This window comes from Cynocephalus volans, chromosome 17 (genome assembly GCF_027409185.1).
Source record: "Cynocephalus volans isolate mCynVol1 chromosome 17, mCynVol1.pri, whole genome shotgun sequence".
NCBI classification, from domain to species: Eukaryota; Metazoa; Chordata; class Mammalia; order Dermoptera; family Cynocephalidae; genus Cynocephalus; species Cynocephalus volans.
In genome coordinates this window covers 14,952,773-14,980,130 of record NC_084476.1, presented here as the reverse complement: position 1 = coordinate 14,980,130, position 27,358 = coordinate 14,952,773, and the positions used below count along the sequence as shown (strand labels likewise).

The 27,358-nt window shown below is 49.1% G+C and overlaps 1 protein-coding gene across 2 annotated transcripts; it reads left to right on the top strand.

Moving 5' to 3' along the window:
- The first annotated feature begins 412 nt into the window (after positions 1–412).
- On the top strand, positions 413–21,505 carry PTGS1 (prostaglandin-endoperoxide synthase 1). Of its 2 annotated transcripts, XM_063082034.1 has the most exons (11): positions 413–453; positions 546–635; positions 7,272–7,388; positions 7,801–7,941; positions 8,133–8,276; positions 10,772–10,953; positions 11,065–11,148; positions 12,856–13,102; positions 15,791–16,077; positions 18,852–18,999; positions 20,398–21,505. In XM_063082034.1, exons 1-11 carry the CDS (start codon positions 447–449, stop codon positions 20,751–20,753), a joined length of 1,803 nt encoding a protein of 600 aa, XP_062938104.1. In that variant the 5' UTR covers positions 413–446; the 3' UTR covers positions 20,754–21,505. The 2 variants fall into 2 exon arrangements, with proteins under 2 accessions (XP_062938104.1, XP_062938105.1); XM_063082035.1 differs by lacking the exon at positions 7,272–7,388.
- The last annotated feature ends 5,853 nt before the right edge of the window (positions 21,506–27,358 follow it).

Sequence of the window (27,358 nt, the reverse complement as noted above, 5' to 3'; positions counted from 1 at the left end):
GGACTGCTCCGTTTCTAGCCCCCTTTCTCTTCTGCGGGGCAGGGGATGTGGCTCCGACTAGCGGCTTCAATCCTCAGTTCTGCCCTCAGGCCCTGGATGACCTCAGCACTGCGCCTCGTCTCTGAGCCTCAGTTTCCTATCTGACAAACGGACGCATTTCTGGCGCCACCAGGCTTTAAAAGTTCATGTGCTTGTAGGATCCCGGTAGAAAAACCTCCTTAGTGGCCATCACACAATAGTTAATAAAGTGTCTTGGATGGCGCTGGAGCAGAGGAAGCAAGCGCGCGGCGGCGGCCGAGGTGACAGCTGGAGGGAGAGGCGGGGGCGGAGCCGGGGCATGGGTGGGGAGGAGACGGGCCGGGCGGGTCAGAGCTCCCGGGCAGTGTTAAAGACGCACCCAGGACTCCGGCAGTCTGCGTCCAGCAACGCAGCAGCCGCTCGGCGCCATGAGCCGTGAGTCCGACCCCGGTGCCCCCCGCGCGCCCAGGAGTCCTCTAGCGGAGCCCTGAATGCCAGGCTCAGCCTCTCGTGTCTCTCCTCTGCAGGGAGGAGTCTCTCGCTCCGGTTCCCGTTGCTGTTGCTCCTGCTGCCGCCGCCCCCGGTCCTGCCCGCGGACCCCGGGGCTCCCGCGCCGGGTGAGCGGCCCCCTCCCCGCCCACGGGGAACCCCTGGTCCTGCGCCGCCGGCCTGGTCCAACTCCCTCCTCTCCCCTCCAGCGGGCCCAGCTTCCCCTTTCTGCTCGAGGTGCCTGGGAAGGGGGAGGGGGCTCTCTGAAGACCTCCAGGGGCTGTGGCCTTGGCTAGCGGGCTATTAGGTTCTTTTTTGGGCGGGGGGAATGGTAGACTGGGATCTGGCGCCGGTATGAAGAGAAGGGACAGCCCCTTTCCAGCCCTCTCACCTGTGCTGGGTCCCCAGTTGTTCCAGCAGACCCCAATAACCCCACTGTTTTCTGTGGGGGCCTCGCAGGCGCCGAGGGGAAAACAGACTGGGGAACGAGTTTCCTCTCTCCAGCCTCTGACTTTCTGGGGACCCCTCCTGGTTTCCAACTCCAGTGGTGAAGGTCTCCCCCTGATGAAGGCCCCTGGCGCATCAGCCATTCTGGGAAGACGGGAGGTGGAAATACGTTTACAGAGCCAGGCTGCTTCCCCTGGTGTTTAATCCTCCTCTGTGAGCTCCCCACTGGGCTGACGAGGAAACTGAGGCTCAGTAGGTGTGATGGCTCACGGCCGTGCATGGTGGGTTCGGGATTTGAACTCAGGTCTGTCTGACTCCAGGCACTTTGCAAGGTCTTTCCACAGAAAGCTCTCCCTCCAACTCCCTACAGGGGAACCTGGGTCCCTTTGGGTTTCATCACCAGTAGGATGGTGGGGAGTCCGATTTTGTAAAATTCCACCCCTCCCTCCCCCATGCTGTGCCAGGTTCCAGGTAAAGGAATTCAGCTCCTCACTCAGCCAGCCTTCCTCCCCCAGCTTACTGCGTGTGTGTGTGTGTGTGTGTGTGTGTGTGTGTGTGTGTGTGTGCGCGCGTGTGCACTTGCGCATGCACAGCCTGGACACAGCTTCCTCCACCACCTAGCTGTGTGAGGGGCTAGGTGTAAAGTGGGGCCAAGAAAGCACGGGCGGGCGGGGACAGAGGGCGTCTGAGCTTTCTGCTGTGATGCTCTAGGGAGTTGGTGCTTGGAGGAGAGAGGAAGGATGTCTACCGGAACTCAGAAGCAGACCAGTTCTCCTGGAAGAGAGGGTTTGAGTGGGTGGCATTTGGGGAAGCCAAGGAGAGGATGGAGGGTGCCTAGGAAAGGGTTTGGGTGGAACAAAAGCCTGGATTGTGGAAAGAAGAGGAGGAAGACTCATGAGGCAGCACTTTACAGTTTACAGAGGGTTTACTGTGGGTATCCACTTTACTGGTGCTCACAACAGCGCTGCCAGGGAGATGTGTTAGACCCATTTTACAGAGAGGGATTCTGAGGCCGGAGGGGTTGAGCCCACTTGTCTGTGACACTGCAGTGAGTTGGTGGCAGAGCTGGGGCCAGTAAGGCTCCCTCATTGCCCCATCTTGTCAGTCCCTGGACCAGCCTGGCACTTCCTCTGAGGCCCCATCCGACCCCATCCAGGACCCTGGTACACAGGGCCCACCTCACCTGTCTTCCTCTGTCTGTTCACTAATACGCTATGAGCTGTTTCCGACTTACTTTTATATCATAAGTGTTTAAACAGATTTTTCCCCCCATTCCCAAGGGCTTGCTTTATGCTAGTCTTTGGCTGGGGCCTCGAGACCCAGGGCTGGGAGGAGCTTACAGTCTGATGGTGGAGACAGAAATGCCAACAGACTGTCATCCAAGGGGATCAGAGCCACGGCTGAAGGAAGCATGGGGGTGTGGGGAGCTCAGGGGAGGCAGCAGCTGCCTTTCAGTGTGAGGAACTGAAGGAGACTTCTTGGGGGTGGTGACATTCAAACTGGACCTTGAAGGAGGTGGCAGGTGGGGGAAATGTTGAGACTTTACTGTGAAGTACTGTAAGGGTCTTTCTGGTAGAAGCCAATGTGCAAAGGTCTGCACAGTGAGAGGTGGATGGGAGAACTGGGAGCACTAGGACATGCAGCAGGTGCTGCATGACTAAGTTGAGGAGCTGGGACTTGGGCCGAGGGTAATTGGGAGCAGGGGAACGAGGACGGATGGATGACTTGGCGGCAAGGAAGGAGGATCCTGCAAGGCTCAAGGAAAGAATGGATGACAGGCGGGGTGCAGGGCTGAAGGCTTGGCTGCCTTTGTACTTCCGAGTCTGTGAGTAAACTGAGGCCCAAGCTGCTTGGCATCTGTCCCAGGAAGCCAAAGCCTGCATTTTGCCCCCAGAGAAGAAGCAAAGGAGACTAAGAGATGAGGAGACAGGGCTGCAGACTGCCTAAGAGGGCAGATACAGGAGAGAATGTTGCTTCTGCCTCTCCTGTGGGGGAGGGCAAGTCTGTGCCAGGGGATCCTTAGTGTTCAAGTGCGTCCTCTCCAGCCCCAGGATCTGGCTTAGTGCCCTCTCCCTAGCTAAGGATAGTCATGACCTGGCAATCAGAGGTGCGTGCCAGCCAGAGGAGCCTGAGGCCAGCTAACCCTGACACATGGGGCAGGAACCCAGCCTGTGCTGCCTGCCTGTGCTGCCTCCTATCACCAGCAACAGCTGGTCTGTGGGCCAGAGAAGGTTTCCTCTCCAGCTGGGCTTTTCAACTGCTGGGCCCAGCTGTCTGGACTTGTGTTGGTGCCTGGCCTCTGGCTGCCTACCCAGCGTCGCATAGGAACTGGGGCCTAGGCCTGGCTAGTCAGAGCCCTGGAGCTTCTCTAAATATTATTCTTAGGGGATTTGGGTCCAGCCTGTCGCCTCCGCATCCTGAAGAACTTGGTGTTCTCTGCCTATGCCTATCACCTAGTCATGCTCAGCCCTGAGTCTGGAGCCTGGACTCGGGCTGGAGGACATTTCCTTGTGCAAACTCTTGGAAGGGTTCTGGAGCCAGGCAGTCCTGGACAGTTCTTCTCTAAGGGTATGTGGACCAGCTGCTTGGCCTGAGGGCTCATGTGTCTCCTGAGTGGTATGGCTGTGCTGATCCCCCCCACCTCTGGGGTGTCTTGAGGACTCAGTGAGAGCAAGCTCTAAAGTTCTCTACTCAGGGGGTGAGGGAATCGTGTTGATGAAAATAATGGAGCAGGATAGAGTAGCTCTACCCAGAGAAGAGAAGGGGACAGGGTGTCAGAATGGAAGGGCTCCTTTGAGCCCACCTGTTCCATCCCTTTCATGGGATAGACAGGAAAATGAGGACCGAGGGTGGAAGGGACTTGCCCAAAGACACAGAGTCAGTAAGAGCAGCCACTCTCTAATACATCTTTCCTGAGCACCTACTTGGTACCTGGCCCTGTGTTGGATGTGGAAGACTCAAGATGAATTTGACTCAGTGCCTGCATCTCCCCAGGTCTTTCTTGATGGTTTATTATACAGGGGTGTCTTCTACTGAGCACAGAACTGGGTTGGCATGAAAGCATGTGGGATTGAAGTTAGAATGAAGGAACACCTTTCTGTTTGAATAGTTCCCAGAAGTCTGGTTGTGGCAGGGAATGGTGATCCCTCTGGGGTCCTGGTTTCATTCATTCAGGATTTTCAAGGTCCACCTTGAAGGAACAGTGATGAATCTACCTCACCTGGGGTCATTCCCAGCCTGTGGATCAAAGTGACTCTCTCATCCATCCTTTCCCCAAATCCAGGCCTGGGCACCTCCAGGAGGAGAAATGTAGGGGAAGAGAAGGGGATTCAAGTCTAAGCTCTGAAACTTCAAAAGAGTGGGGCTTGGACAAGTCTCCTGCCTTCTCTGAGCCTTGCATTCCTCATTGTGCTAAGGGGAGGCTCGCTCACCACTACTGGGAAGATACATGCGTGGTGGGTGTGTAAGGTTATGGACTTGGTCAGCTACAGTCCTGGCATACCAGGCCCAACTGTGGACAGTCCAGCCATGGTCAAGCAGCACCCAGTCTTCTCTTGGGACCCCAGCAACAGCTGCTGTCCTTGCTGGGGAGAACTTTCCCTGCCTTGGGGCCACTGGTGTTTATGGAAAACACACAAGGGAGGAGGGTGGGAAAGCTGGACAGCCGGTCTGGGAGGCAGGAACCTCAGCTCTGCCTGTCTTGGCAGGAGAGGGATGTGGGCAGCAGTTTCAGCAGCATCTGGAGTCTGGAGTGTGCAGCTCTTTTGCCTGCCGGGGCAGAATTCCAAGACTGCAGCAGGAGGCCTTCCGGCTCCTCAGAGCAACCCAAGCTGCTGAGGGCTGGTGACAGTGGCTAGTCTCTTTGCTCCATTTTATCTATTACACAAACATTTGTTAAGATCTGGCCAGCACATCTGGATCCTCCAGGCAGGTCGATCCCTCCAAGACCTGGGCTGAGCCCCAGCTGTGTGCATGGCCTGTGCTGGGGGAGGATAAAGTCAGGGAAGGTGTGGCCCCTTTTCTTGAAGCCTGTGGATGAGAAGAGCAGGTGTAGTTGGAACCTGGAGCCAGGAGCCAGGGCAAGGGCAAGTGGGAGGAGCTGGAGTGTGGACATTCTGGGAAAGCCTGCTGGGGGAGGCATGGCGTGGGCTCAGGCGGGAGGGTCAGATAGATGTGGAGGAAATTTATTAAGGAGGAGCAACAGCCTGGGTCAGGGATGGGCCTGAGGGAGGGGGCTGCCGCAGAATGTTTGAGCTGGAAGGACCTCTTGAGATCCTTTTGAGATCCCTACTGTGGTAGGGACAGGGAAATTGAGTCCTGAGGAGACCTGAGACTGCTGAGTGGTAGGACTGGCCTGTTGGTGACAGAGGGCCTTGTGTACTAGGGTTGGATGCTGGGCAGTGGGGAGTTACACGGGCTCCTGGGCAGGTGAATTAGGCAGGTGAGCAGAGTGGTGTGAGTGGGAGAGATCAATGGGAGAGTTCTAGCAGGGGTGAGGAATCCATTCTTGGAGGGACCAGGTCCCTGAGCCAGCTGAGGCTCCTTGGCCTTTCTGGGTCTGTGGCTATGGGACGGGAAGGCTGAGGTCCTGCTAGCTCCCTGCCCTCGCTCCTGCCTGCCAGGTCCTCCTGTGACATCCTGATAAGGCCTCTCTGTCCAGCCTTCTTCCCATGGGCCCCTCCCTCCTACACCCTGCCAGGGTCACACAGATGCCATTATGGGGCTGTGGGGAGTCGCCAGGGCTTTAGCAAACTATTTGCATGATTTTTGCAGTTCTTGCTTGCTTGTTTGTGTTGGTGAGGGAATGTTGGTGGGGGCCCTCCTGAAGATGGGAGCCAGGAGCACACTGCTGCCCAGTCAAGCCCCATGCTGTGAAACGAGGAGACTGAGACTGGAGGGACCAGACCTTTCCCAGGGTCATGGCCTCTGATCATAGCACCCTGAGAAGACTGAATATTTCATCCCAGGCCACTCCCACCTTTCACTACCCTCTTGACCCCCAATGATCAGTTGCACAAAGAATAAAAGTACCCTGTAGTGTTGGCTCTGGGCCCAGATAAGGAAGTACATTTGCAGAAGGGAGCCTGGAGTTTTCCGTGTAAGGCCAGGGAAGGAGTCTCCTGCCAGGGGCCAGGAGTCCTGGGTCTGCCTGGCTCTGTTCTGTTCCTTTGGCCAAATCACCACCTCTCCGTAAGTCTCAGTTTCCCTTTATGAGCTGTGAGGGGAACTGTGCATGGGGTGGGATCCGAATGAGCTCTAAGGAGTCTCTAACTTTGCTGTTGGAGAATCACCAGAGCAGTGCAGATTTGAGCAAGGGGGCGGTGGTCAGAGGGAGCTGGGTTAGATTCAGGGAGGGACTTCCTTGTGGGGGGTTCTCCAGGAGGCAGGAGGGCAGATGCCAGAGCTCGACTTATACTCTCAGGAGACTTTTTTCCAGCCATCTCTCTCCTGTTCCCTTGGTCCATGACCTTTGTTAGGATCCTAGAGCCTAGATCCCACCTGACTTGGAACAAGTCTGGGCCTATCAGGAATGGGGGTTGAGGCAGCTGAGACAATGGGGTACCTCCCTCCCTCTCAGACCTGCACTTTGTCCCCAGAGGTCTGGAAAACTTATTTCCTTGGACTTGATTGCTGAGCCTATGGGGGTGGAGTGTTAGTGAACAGATGGGCAGTTGGTCTGGTGTGACTTGCTGGGTGGCCTGTCTAGCTTTCCCTTTTTCTGGCCTCAGTTTCACCATCTGCAAAGTGGGTATTAAGGTACTCTTTCCTTCCTTCTGCAGAAATGGGGGGATGGTGGGAGATCTCCTTTTCCTATTGTCCAGGTGCTCAGAGCTTGTGGCTGGTCTGAGAGGACACCCACCCCCCATCCTTGTTTCTTTTCTGAACCCCACCTACCCCACTCTTGCTTCTGGGCTCTGACTAGGCAGGAAGTGAACACTGTAGAAGCCTGTGGTTACAGCGTCTTATCAGCTATTTCCTAGCCTTCAGCGTTATAGCCTGGGGTCTGGACTCTTCCCCTGCCCGCCTTTGGTGGCAGAAGGGAGGGAGGGAGGAGGTTCCCTGGGGGTCTCATGTGGGCTAAGCTGGAGATAAGAGAAAGATCTGGAAACACCACGGTGGGAGGTTTGATGTTCATAGCTGTGGGAACAGGTAGAGCCTTAGGAGAGCTCTGAAGTCCACAGAGGGTCCACCCAGTGATGGAGAACAGAGCTGCAACTTGAGTCCATGTCTCTACCCCCTCACTCCCCAACTTGGGGCTGGATGGGAGTCAGGAGGCCACCCCAGCATGGTCTCTGATCCCCGTTTCTCATCCACAGTGAACCCATGTTGTTACTATCCATGCCAGCACCAGGGAATCTGTGTCCGCTTTGGCCTTGACCGCTACCAGTGTGACTGCACCCGCACGGGCTATTCCGGCCCCAACTGCACCGTCCGTGAGCCAGGCCTGCAGCCCCACTTCCCTTTCTTCTGGGCCCTCCTGCTCCCCTGAGCTCCTCCTCCCCACTTCCTGTCCTTGTCTCTGGCCACGGGCCCCATTCTCATTCCTTGCCCGGCTCTGCCTCTCTCCCTGACCTGGCTCCTGCCTGAGCTCTTGCTCCTGTTCATCCTCACTCTCTGGTTTGGGCTCTGTGGCAAGTCACACTCCCTGGCCCTGTCCCCTGTCCTCATGTCTGGTTCGGCTCTGTCATGTGTCATCACTCCCAAGGTTTCAACTTTACCACTCCCCACCCCTGTAGGTACTACCCTGTTCCATCCTGGCCTTCATCCCCAGTCCCCATCCTCCACCCTGGCTACTTCTGGTCCTGCCAGGAGGGCCCAACTGAGTGGCTCCCACTGCCCCTGCAGCTGAGCTGTGGACCTGGCTCCGGAATTCATTGCGGCCCAGCCCCTCTCTCTTCCACTTCCTGCTGACACATGGGCGCTGGTTCTGGGAGTTCATCAATGCCACCTTCATCCGAGACACACTCATGCGCCTGGTACTCACAGGTGGGTGTGGAGCAGGGCCCCTCTGATCTGGGGGAGCAAGAAATCCTGCCGGTTCTTGGGATTCTCAGCATCCAGTAAAGGCTGTGGGTGGGAGACTCTATGACGCCAGATGAAACAAGCCCCAACCCAAGAGGAGGCGGCACAACTGGGGGTGGGAACACCATTGTCACCATTATGTTTACTCTCTGCAGTGCGTTCCAACCGTATCCCCAGCCCCCCCACCTACAACTTAGCCCATGACTACATCAGCTGGGAGTCCTTCTCCAACGTGAGCTATTATACCCGTATTCTGCCCTCTGTGCCTGAAGACTGCCCTACGCCCATGGGAACCAAAGGTAATGGAGATGTGGTGAGGAGCTGGGCCCGGGGGTCACAGGAGGTACTCAGCTCTCCCCTTTAGGAAAAAGCAGGCAGAGAGCAATTATTGACCCATTTCACAGACAGGTGGACCATGGCAAGATGTATGACACGTCCAGAACTAGGGTGAGGACAGCAATGGGCAGTGAAGGGTCTTGCCTGAGGTTACCTAGAAAGCCAGTGGCAGAGTCAGGCTAATGTTTTTGTATTTCCAGGGTGCCTAGTCTACTGATGAGTGAGATCCTGCTGGGGTGGGAGTGACTTAAAAGTTGGAATGTAGGAAGGAAAGAATAGTGTGCTATTTATTGGGTGCTAATTCTGTGTTTGGTTCTTTACTTATGTATGTAGTTTTACATGGTTCACCAGTATAGGGTACAAATAAGGTCACATTTTTTTTCCTTCAGTTGCCCAAGACCCCACTTGGCTTCATTGCCAGGTGTCTTTCTCCTGAAACCTTCTTCCCACTCCACCCCTAAATGTCCACAAACCTGATGGTTTACTCAGTTTAGAGCCATCAATTCAACTTCAAGTACAGAGAGGAGAGGAGAGGTTCATCAGTCCACCACCGCCCTTACTTCAGTTCCTGCCACATGGTGTCTCTGCTGAACACTGGTCCTGTGCAGCCCCATGGTTGTGTGCGTTTGCAGGTTCAGAACCTTGCATATGTATTGATGTCCCTACTTGGGTGTCCAGGGCACTATGATGGTTTCATTTACCTGATTAGCTGCTATTCCTAAAGCATAAATTCCTTTAACTTCCCTTTTGGTGAGTTCCCTTTGGGGTGCTTGATATCTTTTCCTGCCAGAAGAATCCAGTTGGCCATTTCAATCCAAAGAGTTTCTGTTGATTTGGACTTTCAACATTGGGCCTCATGTAAGAAGGTATTGTAAAGAGATGCCTTTACCAGAACACAAAAATTTCTATTCTTTTTTTGAGGGCATTGGGTGCCAACTCATCTGACATTGACATAATTAAGAAAGGCCTCTCGTTACTTATTCTCATAACAACAGACATCTGCTTTAAGATGACCTGTTGTCTTTACCCCTGACATAGAAAGACTGGCATCATTTAAACAGGTTGGCATTCAATAAAAAATAAATAAAAATAAAATAAAATAGGTTGGCAAATTATGGCCCACAGGTGAAATCCAATCAACCTGTTTTTGTAAATAAAGTTTTTCTGAAACACAGTCCCACTCATTTGTTTATACATTGTCTATAGCTGGTTTCCTGCTACAACAGCACAAGTTCTGTTGAATAGATGCGACAGACCGTATGGTCTGCAAAGCCTACAATATTTACTATTTGGCTTTTTACAAAAAAAGTTTGTTGATCTTTGATTTAAAAGATCCTACCTCACCAGTTCTCTGTCATGCTTACGTTATCTCATGCAATCCTCAAGTCACTGTATAAAATAGGCATCATTTGCCCTATTTTAAAGATGAATAAACTGAGGTTCAGAGAGATGAGATGACTTATCTACGTTTATACAGTTAGCAAATGGCAGAGCCAGGTGCAGACACAGGCTACCCTGCCCCAGGGCCAGGGAATCCATGTTCTTTTCTTTCTTTCTTCCTTTCCTTTCCCTTTCTTTTCCTTTTCTTTTCTTTCTTTTAACTTTTTCATTATGGAAAAATTGCAAATGTACACAGAAGTTGAAAGAAAAGTATAATAAACTATATACCCATTTTTCAGTTTCAACCCATCTGAAATTTGCCAATCTTATTTCATCTATCCCCTCTCATTTGCCTTTTATTTTTCCATTTTTTTTATTGTGGTGAAATATCTATAATGTAAGAAATGCCATTTGAAGCATTTTTAAGCATCAGTTGTGTGGAATTAATTACATTCACAGTGCTGTGCAACCATCACCTCTATCTGTTTCCAAAATTTTTTGTCATCCTAAATATAGACTCTACCCATTGAGAAATAACTTCTCATTATTTCTTCCCTCCTATTTCTGGTAATCTCCAATCTACTTCTGTCTCTAAACATTTTCTCTTTCATATTTATTTTTTCTTAATCAACCCATGGTAATTGTATATATTTATGGGCTACAGTATGATATTTGGGAACATCTACATGGTGTGCGATGATCATATCAGGGTGTTTAGCAAAGCCATCACCTCAAAAATTTGTCACCTCTTTCTCTTGGGAACATTCAACCTCCTTTCAACTAGCTACTTGAAGTTATGCAGTCATTCGTTGTTGACTCTAGTCCCTATATTGCTATGAAACACTAGGTCTTATGAATATTTTAAAGCAAATTCAAAACATCAAGCCATTTCACTCATGAATACTTCTGGGGTCTTTTGGTACACAGGGTATGGGGGCCACCTGGTAGTGGGGAGGTGCCCTGAGGAGGATGCTCTGGCTTCCTGCTTGAGCCAGTTTGCTTGGTGAGCACAGAAGCCCCCAGAGCAGGAAGATGGAGACAGGAGGCAGACACTGCTCTTTTCTGTCTCCCCGACCAGGGAAGAAGCAGCTGCCAGACGCCCAGCTCCTTAGCCGTCGCCTCCTGCTCAGGAGGAAGTTCATACCTGACCCCCAGGGCACCAACCTCATGTTTGCCTTCTTTGCACAACACTTCACCCACCAGTTCTTCAAAACTTCTGGCAAGATGGGCCCTGGCTTCACCAAGGCCTTGGGCCATGGAGTGAGTACCTAAGAGGGGCTCAGGACTGCTCCGGAACTAACTTGGCACATGCAGGTCATCACTGGTGAGATGGGACCGAAATGATCTGAATGGACCTTTCTCTGTCTTCAGGTAGACCTTGGCCACATTTATGGAGACAATCTAGAACGTCAGTATCACCTGCGGCTCTTTAAAGATGGGAAACTCAAGTACCAGGTAGTGCTGGGCCCAGGGATGGGGCAGTGGGAAAGGGCCTCCCACAATCTCCCTTAGCAAAGGCTGCTGGGGGGAAGGGGCTGGGTCATGTCCTGTGGAAGAGGGCCAGCCACAGGAGCTGGAGATGTGTACCAGAAGGAGAAACAGTAAACCCTGTGAGAAGATGCCAGGCACAAGAAGCAAATGAGGAGCAGATAGGGCCTTCCATGTCCTCCTGGGAGGTGGATTTTGGAGCTCAATAGGAGATGGACATTTGTAGTCTGCATTTATTCATTTAATCATTCCACAATGTTAATTGGGGGCTATGATGTGCCTGGCAGAGATGACTGAGCAGTGACCATCGTTGTGATGGGCTCTGCCCTTGATAAACCATAGCCCATCAGGAGTCACAGACATAAACACTAGCATGCTAGTTCCATGAGGACTTTTTGTCTAAACCAGCACTGTCCAACATAAATATAAGGTGAGCCACAAATATAATTAAAGTGTTCTAGTGGCCACATTAAAAAAGATAATAAGAGACAGGTGAAATGGATTTTAATAATGTATTTTACTTAATGTAATATATCCAGAATATTCTCATTTCAACATGTAATCCATACAAAAATTATTAATAAATTATGTCACATTCTTTTTTTTTCTTACTTAATCTTCAAAATCTGTTGTATATTTTACTCTCACAGAACATCTCAATTTGGATGCTGAATTTTCACTGGAGATATCTGATCTGTATTTAGGTTTCATAAAATTTACAGTTGAATAAATTCATTCACCTACCCAAGTTGTTCCAAGCATACTTAAAGGTTTTCCAAAAGCTGAACTATCAGCTCTACAATTTAAATTTAAATTAAGTAAAATAAAAATAAAAAGAAATAAAATTTCATTCTTCACTCACGCTAGCTGAATTTCGAGTGCTTAATAGCCAACACGTGGCTAGTGGCTACCATAGTGAATCATGGTCTAAACAAAGTTTACTGCTGAATCCTTAGGGCTAAGGACAGTACTTGGCAGACGGTAGTCCCTCAGTGTATATTTACCGAATGAATGAAGAAACTGCCATATAATTAGTTACACTTGTGCTAACTGCCAGTAAGGGGCGTTCAGAGAATAGGGAAGGCTTCCCTAGGAAGTTATGAATAAATGGAGAGTTACATGAAGGACAAGGGGGAGTTAGAGAGGCCAAGAAGGGGAAAGGGCTTTCCAGGTAGAGGGTTGAGCACGAGCAAAGGCTTGGAGGTGGGAAGCAGCTTGGGGGACCCAGAGGGAGTGTAAGAATGGGAGCATTTGCTGAACCTATTGATGGAGGGTGGGAGGGATTCCAGATGAGGGTTTGGCATGGGGTGGTGTTAAGGATTTCTGGTTCCTGCCAAGTGCACAGAGAGGACTTAGAAGGGTTTTCAAGCCAGTGTGTGATACCCAATTTGGGTTTTTAAAGGTTGATCTGGCAGCAGTGTAGAGAATGGACTCTCTGAGGCAGGAGTGGATGTAGGGAGAGGAGTCAGGGTGGAAGATGCGAGTGGGTTGGCAGGGTAGTGGAAGTAGAGATGGAGAACTGGGGGCTGATTTTAAGAGAGATTCAGGGGGTAGAATCAACAGCCTTGGTTGGGGAGGACAGGCAGGAGGGAGTGGGAGGGTGAGGAAGTCATCTGTAGGTAGCTGTGGATGCCCCGCCCCATCCCCAGGTTGCCAGGTGGCCCCTTCCCACAGGTGCTGGACGGAGAGGTGTACCCGCCGTCCGTAGAAGAGGCGCCTGTGCTGATGCGCTACCCACAGGGCGTCCCGCCCTCGAGCCAGATGGCTGTGGGCCAGGAGGTGTTTGGGCTGCTTCCCGGGCTCATGCTCTATGCCACGCTCTGGCTGCGTGAGCACAACCGTGTGTGCGACCTGCTAAAGGCTGAGCACCCCACCTGGGACGATGAGCAGCTCTTCCAGACGACCCGCCTTATCCTCATAGGTGAGGCCTCCAAACCAGCCCTGCCCTGGAAGGTCATGCCCTCCATCCTGACAAGCAGAGGGTGGGGGGCTTGGAGACAGAGAGCTGGGATTAGAATCCTGGCTTTTCTGCTCACTAGCAATGAGACCTTGAGCAGTCCCCTCTTCTTCTTTGGGGCTTAGTCTTCAAATCTGTACATTGGAGCAAAGAATGGTTGTAAGGATTTGTTGAGAGGATGAATGAGAAGGCACCTAGCACATAGTAGGCCTTCCGAAAATGGATGACTGTGATGGTTAACTACTAGCTGGGTGACTCACAGCATATTTGATTAGCCACCTCAAATTTCAGTTTCCCTGTGGTTCTCCACCCAGATGCACACTTGACGTCTCCAGTGTGTGCAAGCTCTAACCCAGCTTGCCCAGCCTTTAGGAATCTTCACTTTCCCTGCCCTGCATATAACTTTCTTCCTGTAGTTTGGTAGCTTTTAGGTGACTCAAGGACAGGATATTTTTGTGTAGGCTACGGGGGTGAGTTTGCAACCTAAAATGTTAGATGGTTTCCTGCCTGGGAGTTTGGCCTCTGATACCCCTGTCCAGACCGTGTTCTCTCTGAGTCACCAGTAACCCCCTTCGTCCACCTCTGGGCACCACCACTGGGCATGGCTGGTCCCAATTATAGTGCCTGATTCGCTGGAGGCTGGAAGAGCCAGGTATCAGGGAGAGGCACTGCCCAGAGAGGGATGAGGGACTGGTTCCAAAGTCCCAGCATTGCAGAGACCTTGACCAGAGAGGGCAAGTCTATGGCTGGAGGCTGCCCAGCACACTGGCTGGTGATGAAGCTGTGACCAAAGGCAGGACCCCAAGGGCACTGCACATCCACTGCTTCATTTAACTCCCCAATGATCTTATGAACCAGATACGATTACTCTTGTGAAAATTAGGATTCAGTGAGGTTAAGTGAATTCTCTGAGGCCATTCAGCAGAGGGAGACTTGAACTAGGTCTGGCTGCCACCAAAGTTCATGTTACTTACACCCCGTCAGGAGGGGGGCTCTTTCCTGAGTGGGGAGGGGTTGCAAACCTCAGTCTCATCTTTTGTAACATGCAAATATGGTGAGGGGAGAATCCACTTCTGTACTCTACACTGAGTACTCCTACTTCTGGTTGGCATGTGTCGACACTCCCTGTTATGCCAGGCCCTGTGCCAACAGATTACATGCGTTCCTTGTCAACTCACAACGCTATGAATATTTTCACACCGATATTATTATAATACACATTTACAGACAAGGAACGTGAGGTTCAGAGAGTTTAACTTGGCCCAAGCTCAGGTGGCTAGAAATGGTGAAGCCAAGATTTGGACCCCAGTCTGCTGATTCCAAATTCTGTGGCTCCAGGTCAGTTTGCTAAAAGCCAGTGTGTCTAATGGGTAATTGGTCAAAACATCAGTTTCTTTTAAAATCTAGTTGGCCAGTTTTCATTTTGTAATAGAATTACAATTTGCTTCTTCCCTGGCTTTTTGCTTTGTAGCTGGTTACTGAGGGGGCAGGGGACAAATTTACTCATTATAGGAACATATAAGAAATATATACATATATAAGAACATATAAGAGATAAAAATGTAAAAATAAAAAAGATATATATTAAAAATATAAATAAATAAATAAATATAGGCGGAGGCCATTGGGGGATCTGAACTCTCGACCCTGGTGTTATCGGCACCATGCTCTACCAAGTAAGCTAACTGGCCAGCCCAAGAAATATATTTTTAAAAATATACTTAGGACTAAGTTCACCGTCTGTCCTCAGTGTCCTTGTTTGGCTGCTGCAGCAGCCCTCAGAGTGGTCTCTCTGAAGCCCCCTCACTCACTGAGGGTGTCTGCATGACAGCCCTCACTGAGTTAGCCCTCCAGTTTTCCATCCTTCGTGCTCTCTCCAACATCTTTTAATGGGCTGTGGGAGGGTGGTCTCCCAAGGATCACAAAACCAATTCTTGGACACCTCCTCTGCATGTCGTGCTTAGCTGGACCTAGGACCTCTCTCTCTCTCTCTCCTTTTTTTTTAATTGGTTATGAATATTCATGAAATACAAAGATGATTGTCAAGCCTCGTGCCCAAGATGTGAGGGCCAGATTCATACTGGCAGCATACCTGTTACCACAAATTGCGTTTGTAACCCGTGTCCCCCACCCAATTATCCCCAACCTCCCTCTCTTCCCTCCCGCACTCCATTTTGTAGCCCAAGGAATGTTCTTTCCCTCTGCAAGTCCAATGCACCACTGCGGCCTTTGTTTCCTTCCTTCTCTCTTAGCTCCCACATAAGTGAGTACATGCAGTATTTATCCCTCTGTGCTTTGCTTATTTCGCTCAACATAAGTTTCTCCAGGCTCATCCATATTGTTGCAAATGGGAGAATTTCATTCTTTTTTATGGCAGAGTAGAATCCCATGGTGTATATATACCACAGTTTAGGACCTCTCTGAATGTGGGAGTAGCTGGTGCTGGTCTTGGGACCTCGGTCAGACCTGAGGCAGGAAGTTCTATTTTCACATCCTGTTACAAACAGACAAAGTGGGAATGGCCAAATCAACAACCACCACAATGATAAAGAAACAAGAAGCAAGCACTGCTCAGCAACTGGCCTGCTTTCCAAGCTGGGTGCCTAAATCGCAGTGCTCTGCCAACCCTTTCTCCAATCCTTGCCCACCCAGGGGAGACCATCAAGATTGTCATCGAGGAGTACGTGCAGCAGCTGAGTGGCTACTTCCTGCAGCTGAAGTTTGACCCAGAGCTGCTGTTCGGTGCCCAGTTCCAGTACCGCAACCGCATTGCCGTGGAGTTCAACCAACTCTACCACTGGCACCCACTCATGCCCGACTCCTTCAAGGTGGGCTCCCAAGAGTACAGCTACAAGCAGTTCTTGTTCAACACCTCCATGCTGGTAGACTATGGGGTCGAGGCCCTGGTGGACGCCTTCTCTCGCCAGAGCGCTGGCCGGGTAAGCCTCAGAGGAGTGTTGGTGAGGGCAGGTGGGCTCTGGGTTCCAACAGACCTGGGTCCAAATCCCAGTTTCCTCTTCTATAAAATAGGGGTGGTGTCACTTCCACAGGGCAATTGTGAGCCTTCCCTCATGAATTCTCTTGTTCATTTGTTCATTCAACAATACCAGGTGTTCATTCAACAATTACTCCAGGTGCTGTGATATAGTGGTGAACAAGACTGATGTGGTTCTTGGGTCCTTGTCCTTTTGGTGCTTATACCCTAGAAAGGGATAATAGTCATGTGACAGCTAACACCACTTGAGCACTTACTGTGTGTTAGGCACTGTGCTAAGTGTTTTTCTGATGTTACCAGAATTATAAGAGCATGTTAAGAACCATGAAACAGAAAGTCCACAGTGCTCTGGGAACTCAGAGAAGGGCTTCTGACCCAGAGTTGGGAGTTACGGGTAAGGAATGATGTCTGAGCAGAGATCCACAGATAAGGATTTCCCAGGGGAAGAGGTGGTGTTAGTGGCAGGGGATGATTGTGTTCCAGAGAGAGGGCAGAGGATGGGCAAAGGTCTGGAGGTCAGAGGGCATGGCAGTTGAGGAACAGGCGGACATTCAGTGCCTGCATGTAGTTAGTGTTTACTTAATCTTAAGCCCCTGTTATGGGCTGAATTGGGTCTCCCCCCAAATTCATGTAGTGAAGTCCTAACTCCCAGGACCTCAGAATGTGACTGCATTTGGAGATAAGGTCTTGAAAGAAGTAAATCAGGCAGAGTGAAGTCATTAGGGTGGGCCCTAACCCAATGTAACTGGTGTTCTTCTAAGAAGAGGAGATTAGGATACAGACATTCAGGTAGAGAGGGAAGGCCATGTGAAGACACGGGAAGAAGATGGTCATCTACAAGCTGAGGGGAGAGGCCTCAGAAAGAACCAAACCTGCCACCTCCTAGTCTTGATCTTGAGCTCCTAGTCTCCACACTGTGAGGAAATAAATTTCTGCTATTTCAGCCACCCAGTCTGTAGTACTTTATCATGGCAGCCCTAACAAACCAAAACATTCTCTTTCTCTGGAATTCCTAACCAATTCCCACTTTTAAAAAAAAGTATTTTTAAAATTTTATTTATTTATTTTAACGGACACATTGTAATTATACATACCTATTGGGTACAATTGGATGTTCTGATACAAGTGTATGGTATATAATGATCGGGTTAGGGTAGTTAATGTATCCATCACCTCCTGCATTTATTTCTTTGTGGTTAAAACATTCAAAAGCCTCTCTTGTGGCTATTATGTAGTGCACAAAACTTGATGGATCCCCTTCTCCAGATTTGGAGGCCCCCGTCTGCTTTATCTCAGCTCTCTGACTCCCCCATTCCCATCCTCAGCCCCCGGCTTCTCTCTAGTCCTTGTCCCTAAGCCCTGTCATGAAGTTGTGGCACCATATAGACTTAGGTTTCCTTCTGGTAATTTGACTGAAATTAGCATATGTTGCCACCAGCCAGCAGCTGCTGGCTGGTTTATGGCTTCTGCTCTTTGTGGGGACATGAACAGAGACAATGGTCTTTGTGTGGAGCTGCATGGTTTCCAAAGCATTTCCAAGGAATGACTGTGATGACATGTGTGAAAGCCCCAGTGCTGTACCAGCAGAAGGCAGAAGAGTGACTGAAGTGTGTTGACTCTCAGGATATCAAAAAGAGCACGGCAAATGCTCTCAACCTTCCCCATTTTTACATATGAGGAAACTTGAATTTAGCTCAAGTAACTTCCCAGTTTCCTGTATTAGTTTGCTAGGGCTGCCATAGCAAAGTACCATGACAAAAGTTTATTCTTTCACAGTTCTGGAGGCTGGAAATCCAACATCAAGGTGTCAGCCCCTGCTGACACAAGCTCTTTCTGAAGGCTCAGGGGAGAATCTGTTCCATGCCTTTTCCTTAGCTTCTAGTGGTTATTGACAACAGTTGGCTTTCCTTGGCTTGTAGATGCATCACTCCAGTCTCTGCCTCCGTCATCACAGGGCATTCTTTCTGTGTCTCTTTTCTCATCTTACAAGGACACCAGTTATTGGATTAGGGCACACCGTAATCGAGTCTGACCTTATCTTAACTTGATTACATCTGCAAAGATGCTATTTCCAAATAAGGTCATATTTGCAGGAGCCAGGGGTTAGGACTTCAGCACACCTTTTTGGGGACACAATTCAACCCTCAACAGCCCCACAGCTTGTAAATGGTCAAGTTGGGATTGGCACCAGCCTCTGCTTGCTTTACTCCAAGGTGTATGATTTCATCCAGCTATACTTTTCTTTCCTGCCCAATTATACTTGTTTTATGGAAACTGGACTCTCTCTTCAGTATTAACATTATCATTTCATCCTGAGCAATAGAGCTTTCTTCCACTCCTAGTCCCTAACTGTATGAATCAGAATCTTTTCCTGGAGGCTTCTTTATGTCACCAGCTTACCTGGGCTTTTCACCCTGTTTTCCCTGCCTTCACAGGGGATTATACCACCCATTGGTGTAATTCAAGTGTGAGCTGGTGAGCCACTAGAGAGGTCCCCCTAGCCCACTCCAGAAGAGGAAGCTGAGACTCAGAGGGGGTCCCTGAGAGCATGGCAGTGGCAGACCTAGGGCCAGATCCCCAGCATTGGCTGCTAGGCTGCGGTATGCTCTCTACCCCCACTCAGAAAGGACTCGTGGCCTTTGCTTTTCCTAGGACCTCATACAGGATCCAGGAAAGTCTGGCCTGGATCTCAGACCACACGTGCTTATCTCTTGGCAGATTGGTGGGGGCCGGAACATGGACCACCATGTTCTGCACGTGGCCGTGGACGTCATCAAGGATTCTCGAGAGATGCGGCTGCAGCCGTTCAATGAGTACCGCAAGAGGTTTGGGATGAAGCCCTACACCTCCTTCCAGGAGCTCACAGGTGAGCAGCTGTTTCCTGGACGCTGTCCCTGCCCTCGAGGGACTTGCAGTAACGTGAGGGAGACATCAAGGGAACAGAATGGGACAGTACATGTGGCCAGCACCATGTCTGTGGGGGTTATGAAGGGTGCGGGAGCACCGTGCAGGGTGGTCCCTTGGGGACAGGAGGTGACTTTTCAGCTGGGTTTGAAGGATAGACAGGAATCTGTCAGTTGGAGAATGGAGGGAGGGGCATTTTAGTAGAGCAACAGGAAGAACAAAGAAACAGAGGGAGAAAGTTTGTGCCTGTCCGGCGGGACAGCCGTAGATCTGGCTGGAGCAAGGGGCTTATGCTGAGCGGTGTTAGCGATGGCAGGTTAGGCCCACGCTGTGTGCAATCTTGAATTTCATGCTAAGATTTGGGTTTCATTTTGTGTAATGGTTTCTACGTACCCATCTCTGGACCAGCTGCATAAGGATCAGTTTTAGAAAGTTAACACCAATCTCAGATGCCTCTCCCAGAGATCCTGAGATGCTGATTCAGTAGGTCTGGCAGTGTTGAAGAAGTGTGTGTGTGTGTGTGTGTGTGTGTGTGTGTGTGTGTGTGTGTCGTCGTCGGCAGTGTAGAAGAAGTGTGTGTGTGTGTGTGTGTGTGTGTGTGTGTGTGTGTGTGTGTTTCAAGATCTCCAGCCAAGTTGGGAACCCTTCTCACAGATAACTGGGAGCCACCAATGCAGTGTGTGACTTGACCCGTGTATAGTGCCCTACGGAGGATGGACCTCAGGAAATGGGTGGGGAAGCTCCACATCTGTCTCCCCTTGGTCACTGTCTATGAATACGTGGGTCTCACAGTGTGGGGCAGATCCTGGGATCGGTAGATGAGTTTGCCATAGTGCTGGAACAGCAGTCTTTGTCACTCTACTCTTTAATCTTTCATGACAAATGGTCCAGAGGGCAGAAAGAAAACTGTCACTGAATAACAAAGATGTAATGTAGCATGAGCTTGGACACACTACATTACATCTTTGAGCTCTAGTAGGATAAAGGGGCTGGGCCAGGATAAGGCCTGGAGACCTGCCTGGGGAAGGAAGCAAGATGGGTAGGACTCTCTCTGCCGTGATGGTCAGGTAATCAGGGCCTAGAGAAACAGGATGAGCTGCTCAAGGCCACACGCTGTTTGGTGGCAGCTCTGGGCCCCTTGACTGTTTCTTCAGTGGCACATTCCTTCCCTAGAGGACGGTCAATTTATGCTTTCCTTCTCCAGTGCCAGCCAGGCCAAATTTTAGGGCATTTGCTCAGTTGCTCAAATTGTTCTTCTAGAAGTTCTATTATCCCCAGAAAAAGGTGGGCCCAGAAGCTTCCCTCCCCAGATTGAACCTATTGACGCCATGACTCTGACTCTAGCTTCTCCCCCTTATAGGAGAGAAGGAGATGGCTGCTGAGTTGGAAGACTTATATGGAGACATTGATGCCTTGGAGTTCTTCCCGGGGCTGCTGCTTGAAAAGTGCCTGCCAAACTCCATCTTTGGGGAGAGTATGATAGAGATTGGGGCTCCATTTTCCCTCAAGGGTCTCCTAGGGAATCCCATCTGTTCTCCGGAGTACTGGAAGCCAAGCACATTTGGTGGCGAGATGGGCTTCAATCTTGTCAAGACAGCCTCATTGAAGAAGCTGGTCTGCCTCAACACCAAGACCTGTCCCTATGTTTCCTTCCATGTGCCTGACTCCAGTTGGGACCACGGGCCTGTTGTGGAGCGACCACCCACGGAGCTCTGAGGGTCAGGGAAACAGCATTCTGGAGGGCAGGGCTTTGCGCTTGTCATTCCAGAATGCTGAGGCCAGGGTTGATAGTCTTGAATGCCGGTTTTCTGATTTGGCATTGGGAGTGTTGGGGTTAACATTTTGAACTTTGGGTCTCACCCATTATCTGGAATATTGCGATTTTGTGTGTCATTCTAGAATGCTGAATTCCTTGTTAACCCTTTAGAGAGTTAGGAGTGTTTCTCACTGAGCCTGCCAGAACACTTGGTTCCTGGTTGACAAACTAGAATGTCAGATTTCTGGTTGATTTGGAATATAGGCATTCTAGAATATGGAGCTCCTGATGAAATCTTCTAGGGGGTTCTTATTTTGTATTCTAAAAATCTAGGTGCCCCTCCAGAATGTTGACTTTCTGACTGGTGATTCTGAAACATTGTGTTCCTGGTCGGTGATCTGGAACAGTGCCTGGTATGCCAGATCAGTCCTGACGTGAATGTTTAGAATGTTGATTTGATTCCATTTCCAGTTCAGCCAGATATCCATAGAGCAGGAGAACCTAATGTCCAGCAAAAATTTATTGCCTGAATCTGTTCTTGCACTGAGGAGGCAAGGAGGTGGGGCATTCTTCTTGGGACCCCCACTTAGACCCTAGTCCAAGGAAGTAGAGAGAATAGGTGGGCTTTTTCCATGCTGTTAGTTGGAAGCCACCAGAGCTCTGTCCCTATCCAGGTCTTGACTCACGGCAGCTGTTTCTCATGAAGACAATAAAAATTCTCTTTCCAAAGTTGCCTGCTATGTATCTCTTTTGGTCTCATTCCCTAAGACAGAGGCAAGCCCAACGTGGCCTTTCTCCTAGCCACGAGCTAGGTGTGCTAGAGGTTGCAGCATGAGACGTTCTGCTGGGACCCCTGGGGCCCGTCATTGTGTTGATGTTTTATCACATCATTTCTCTCTGTGGGTCACGCATTGCCTTTTTCAGGCTGCCCTCCTAAAATGCCCAACTCCACAGCCCCAGGAGATGTAGCACTCAGTTCCCATCACTGATTCAAACAACACTCCCTTACAGAATGTACAACAGAGAAGAGGGACACCTGGTGAGGAGAAGACTTCCTGTGTGCATCTTACACATTTAATTCTCACTTATTCACACACCAGCAGTATGAATGAGGTGGGTGGTACAATCGCCATTTCAAAACCAAGGAAATGGAGCCTCAGAGTGTCCATGTGACATGCCCCACAGGTGCCACAGCCAGGCCCAGACCCCAGGTCTCGCTGAGTCTAGAGCTGGTGCTCTTCTCGCTTCCTGGTTCAACTTAGTGCCAGCTCTGATCTTGCCTGTCTGGCCCAGGGTCAAAGACAGAAGGATGGGCTGTAGCCTCCACCTCACATGCAGGCTGCTAACTATGTCCCAAGTGTTTCTGTTCCTAAGTGCTTACTATGTGCCAGTTACTATTGCAGGTTTGGGGGTACAGCAGTAAGTGGCCAATACAGACAAGGCTTCTGCCCTTATCAAGCTCACGTTCCAGTGGAGGTAGAACAGAGAGCAAATAAGAAAAGAATGAAATAAGATAAATGCAAGAAGTCACCGGTGTGACTTCCCTTCTAACCCACTCAGCTCTGTCCTCCCCTACTTCACTCCCGAGACTAGAGTGCAGCAGTGGTGATCTGAGAGGTCAACAGCCATCTGCTTCTAGTCCCAGCTCCAAGACGCTTTCCCCAGCCCCAAGGACCCTATTAGGCTGCGGAGAGAGGAGAAGACAGAGGGGTAAGGTAAGAGGTTGAGAAAAGGTCCCCAGTGCTCCACATATTGGCTTAGTGTTTCTCAGGAAGAACTATGGCCCGAAAACAACAGGGGGAGTTGGGGTTTAGGCTGACGGTCCTTGGGGCTGGGCAAGTCCTCGTTCCTCCTTAGTTGGCTGTGAACTCCCACCATCCCTTCCCAGCCCTACTGGATGCAGAGAACACAACTTTTCCCTGCTCCCCCACTTACTCTGACGTAGAAGGGAGTGGGTGTGGAGTGGCTGTGTCTTGTCCTTGCTTGCCCAGTGTCTATTTCCCCTCTCCTGATATGACCCCTTACTTTGCCCGAGATTCCTTCCCTCACTTGTACATTTCAGTCTCAGTCATTCTAGGGGGGCATATCCTGGCCAACAGATGGGCCTGTGAATCAGTCGCAGGGAATCAGATACTCTCTCCTTGAAAATTGGTCCCTGAGTGGAGTTTCATGGAGGTTGAGAAGACGGAATCTGATTCATTCCCACAGCGGGGCTCTGAAAAGATCGTCCATTTGTTCTTGCTTCTGAGATCCCCAGGGAAGCCTGAATTCCTGACCGTCTCTGGACTTTAACTTTTCCTTCCATCCGATGGGCTGTTCCAGGAGTTCCTCTTTTGCTTAAATCAGTTAGATTTGGTGTCTGTTACTTGCCACCAAATCTTAATGACTGCTGACCTGCGGTGACAGAAGCACTAGAATGGCCCTGGAGGGACACAATCAGACTAGTGTTTTGGAAAGACTACCCTCTGGTAGGGTGGATGACAAAGTCAAGCAGGAAGGACTGGAAGCTGGCAGAACAGTGAGGAGCCTGCAGACGGTGTTCAACCAAGAGCTGATGGCAGCTGAGGGGATGGGAGGGTGGGAGAGATCCCAGGGGTATTCCTCTTCTGAATGCAGGTGCCTGAGTTAGGTGGGCTTTGCTTAGTATAGGCAACTGTGCATGGCGTTTTCACAAATAGGAACATTTCAAATAGAAAAATGCCAATGGAAACATGTCAAATTTTTGCAAACAGAAACATGAAGGAAGGCTTCTTCAGAGTGAAGGATCTTAATGTTCATAATTTGAACATTCATTCCCAGGGTTTTGATTTGGTGGGTATGATTGTTGGTCTTATGTGTCAGTCTAGCTGGGCTATAGCTCCCAGTTATCTAATCAAATGCTAATCCAGGTGTGGCTGTGCAGGTACTTTATAGACGTCATTAACATCTACAATCAGTTGACCTTAAAGGAGATTACTCTCAGTGTGGATGGGCCTCATCTAATCAGTTGAAAGGGCTTCAGAACAAAAACTGAGGTTTCTGGAAAAGAAGAAGTTCTACTTCAAGACCGCAGCGTTAACTCCTGCCTGAGTTTCCAGCCTGCCAGCCTGACCTGGATTTTAGATTTCAGGCTTGCCAACCCCAACAATTGGTGGGCCAATTCCTAAAAATAAATATATATATAAAATATGAATGTATATATATTCCCCCTCCATATATATACATACACTCATACATATACATATACATATACATATACATATACATACACATATACATATACATATACATACACATATACATATACATATACATACACATATACATATACATACACATATACATATACATACACATACACATACACTCTATTGGTTCTGTTTCTCTGGAGAACCCGGACTGACACAGTGGATGATTCATTCACAGCTCTCAGTGCAACAGAACCCTCTCTAGCCTGTTTAAGCAGAAAGGAATTTATTATAGGACATTTTATAGTTCATGGAACATTTGGGAGGACAAGAGAATTAGGCTCAGAGGCTTTGCATCTAGGAGCAGCAGCCACCGGTGCAGTGAAGATGTCTCTGCTACTGCCACTGGACACAGACATCTCAGATCGCACCCGTGCTACCAAAACCCCATTACTGCTGTCCCTGAAAGCTGACTCCTTCTACAATGACTCTTGGGAGAAAATGGATTCTGCATGATGCCTGCTTCCTCGCTTTTCTCAAAATTAAAGTCATCTTTATTTCACATCTCATTGGTGGAGCCCTGCTCATGTCTGTACTCCAGCTCCAAGAGAGGGTGGGAAAGTGAGTTTTCTTGCTTGTGCTTTGGGGAGGAGGGACCCATAATGTGGGAAATTCCCCATACATACAAAGGGTGGTCAAAGGGGCTGGGAAAACATGAAAACTCTACCTCAGTGGATCTATTTTCTTAGTTCTGTTTTACCTCTGTGGGCCCTATCCTTAGAATACTACAAAGACCATCACAACAGCACAACTGTGGACCTGGTAGCAGCTCAATACAGTTGCAAGCAAAGAGCTTAAGAAGTGATATTATGCAAGCACAGAACAGCAGAGGAGAAAAGACCGTGGAATATGCACAGTCCAATCTTCTAATATTGTCTGAGTCAAAAAGTGTCAAAACTGTGAGACATGCCTACAATCTACTTTCTACATCATCATGATTTTCCTATAAAAATGGACTCTAAATTAAAACAGCTATGTGTGAATGACAGTAAGGCACACTAACACTTAAAAGGTACTTTGATCAAGCACTACTAAGGAATCGACAGTGAAGCGGTTCTTTTGCCGTCTTACCTGTTATTTGTGCTTAAGGTTGGCTTCCCCCCAGTCTTGGTCAAATTATTTCTTTTGCTCTCAATCTTTATACTTTTAGTCAAAAGGACTTCTGAGTCACTTGCACAACTGCAGGTGTGGTAGTTTGGGTTTCAGGACAATGTGGCAGTATGTCCTTGCAGACTTCTGTGGCCTCTTCTCCCCCCCTGGAATGTAGCACACAACGAGGTGCACTAACCTTAGGTTGTATACGTCTACAGATTTTTAAACATTCATAAACCCAAGGAATCATCAAAGGAATCAAGATATAGAACATTTCCAGCATTCTAGAGAGCTCTTTTGTGCTCCTTGCCAGTCAAAACCTCCAAAACTGTAACCACTATTCTGACTTCTATCAGCATTGGTTAGTTTTGTCTACTCACAAGCTTCATTTGAATAGAGTTATAAAGTATGTACTTTTTTGTGTCTAGTTTCTTTTGCTCAGCAGAATGTCTGTTTACATTCATGTCCCTGTATCAGTAGTTTGATTTTTTTTTTTAATGCTGTGTAAGTATTTCATGTTTACCATTGGATATTTGTACTGTTTCCATTTTTTGACTATTACAAATCAAGCTGCCCCTGTGGCAGATTTTAACTCTTCAAACCAGGGCTCAATTTAAAACGTCATCTTTTACATACATTTATTGTTGGAAATGATTCCTGTTCTCTATTCAAAATCCCCTTTTGTGTCTTCTCTTGCTTTATGGCCTGATGGAAAGAGAAAGTGGATTCCTGAGTGTACATGCACCGTTAGGGTAGAGGAAAGGGAACACGTATTTATTAGAAGCCTACTCTGTGAATATGTACTTTACCCGCCTATTTCCTTAACTCTTCCTAACAGCTCTATGAGTTGGTTTTAAAGGAGGAAATTGAGATACAGAAAAATTAGGTGACTTGTCCAGAGTCCTACAGCTATGAAGTGGTGGGAAGCAGCTGTGAAATTCCAAAGCGTGGACTTTTCCCACCATGTGTCCCACCCAATCTCTCCAGAACCAGAATCACAGTAGAGATAGGGGAATGGAGGGTGAAGGGTGCAGTGATGTGGTGGGCATTGGTGATGCTGACACACTTCCAGATGATTCTATCAATAAACCTCAGATGGAGCCCTCTGCACCATATCGTGCAGCCTCGTGGTCATCCTTTTCTTCCTTAGCTAAGTGACGTTTTCTTTCGTCTCCCCTTGATTCACTTTTTCCAGGCTTACTACCTCCTTTCTGATCTGTGACTTGCACACAGCACACCGTGATGATTGTTCACTGAACGTAACGGGTTCCTTGAAGTTTGGAAAGCTGTGCCACTGATCTCCCTGTCCACCTGCTCTTCCCTGCCTCCCCTCCAGCCACACTGAGTGATGCTCCAACCCTGAGCTCTGCCCTCCCCCCACCGTGGGGATACTCAAGGGCCTGTTCTTGTCTTGGTTCTCAGTCTTGCCTCCATGGGAGGGACTCAGACAGATTCTAGTTTCTTCCTCCTCCCTGTGGGGTGGAGGAGGGGAGGGGTCTGGCAGTTGTTTTTCTTTTATTGTGGAAAAATACATGTAACATAAAGTTGATCATTTTAATTGTTTTAAAGTGTACCTTTGAATGGTATTTAGTGCATTTACCATGTTGTATAACCATCACTAATATCTAGTTCCAGAACATTTTTATCATCCCAAAAGGAAACCCTGAAACACTAAGCAGTCACTTCCCACCTTCTACTCCTCCCAGCTCCTGGCAACCATTAATCTTCTTTCTGACCGACATTGTTTTGAGCACTCACTACATGCTAGGTTCCTATATGTACCTCAACATATATATGTAATTTATACATTGTGCTAACCTCATTATACATATACAGTTACCTTATCAATTCTCATGAAAGCAGCTCTGTGGAACTGGGTTTCTTCCTACCATTTTACTGATGACATAATTGAGGCTCAGAGAGAAAAGATATTTATGTGAGGTCACATAGCCTGTAATTGGCAGAGCCTGGACCAAACCCCCCAGCCCAGTGCTGTTTCCAATTGGTGCTAAATGGTGACCAAGATGAGGTGAGAGGCCTTTCCTGTCGTGAATACAGATGACACAGGTCTGGGGGACTCCTAAGAGCATATTTTTCCATTCTAAAAGAATATTCTTTCCTCATTCTGAAGGTCAGTGGTAAGCAAAAATGCAGTTAATACACATTGAAATAACTTATGCTCTAGGAATTTTCCAGGATCTGGATGCTGGGTTGAGGGAATTAACTTGATGGCAAGATCCCAGATA

Coding starts and splice junctions, on each gene's coding strand:
- PTGS1 (XM_063082034.1), top strand. Junction 10,954..11,064: donor CCAAGGCCTTGGGCCATGGA/GTGAGTACCTAA, acceptor CTCTGTCTTCAG/GTAGACCTTGGCCACATTTA. Junction 16,078..18,851: donor CTCGCCAGAGCGCTGGCCGG/GTAAGCCTCAGA, acceptor ATCTCTTGGCAG/ATTGGTGGGGGCCGGAACAT.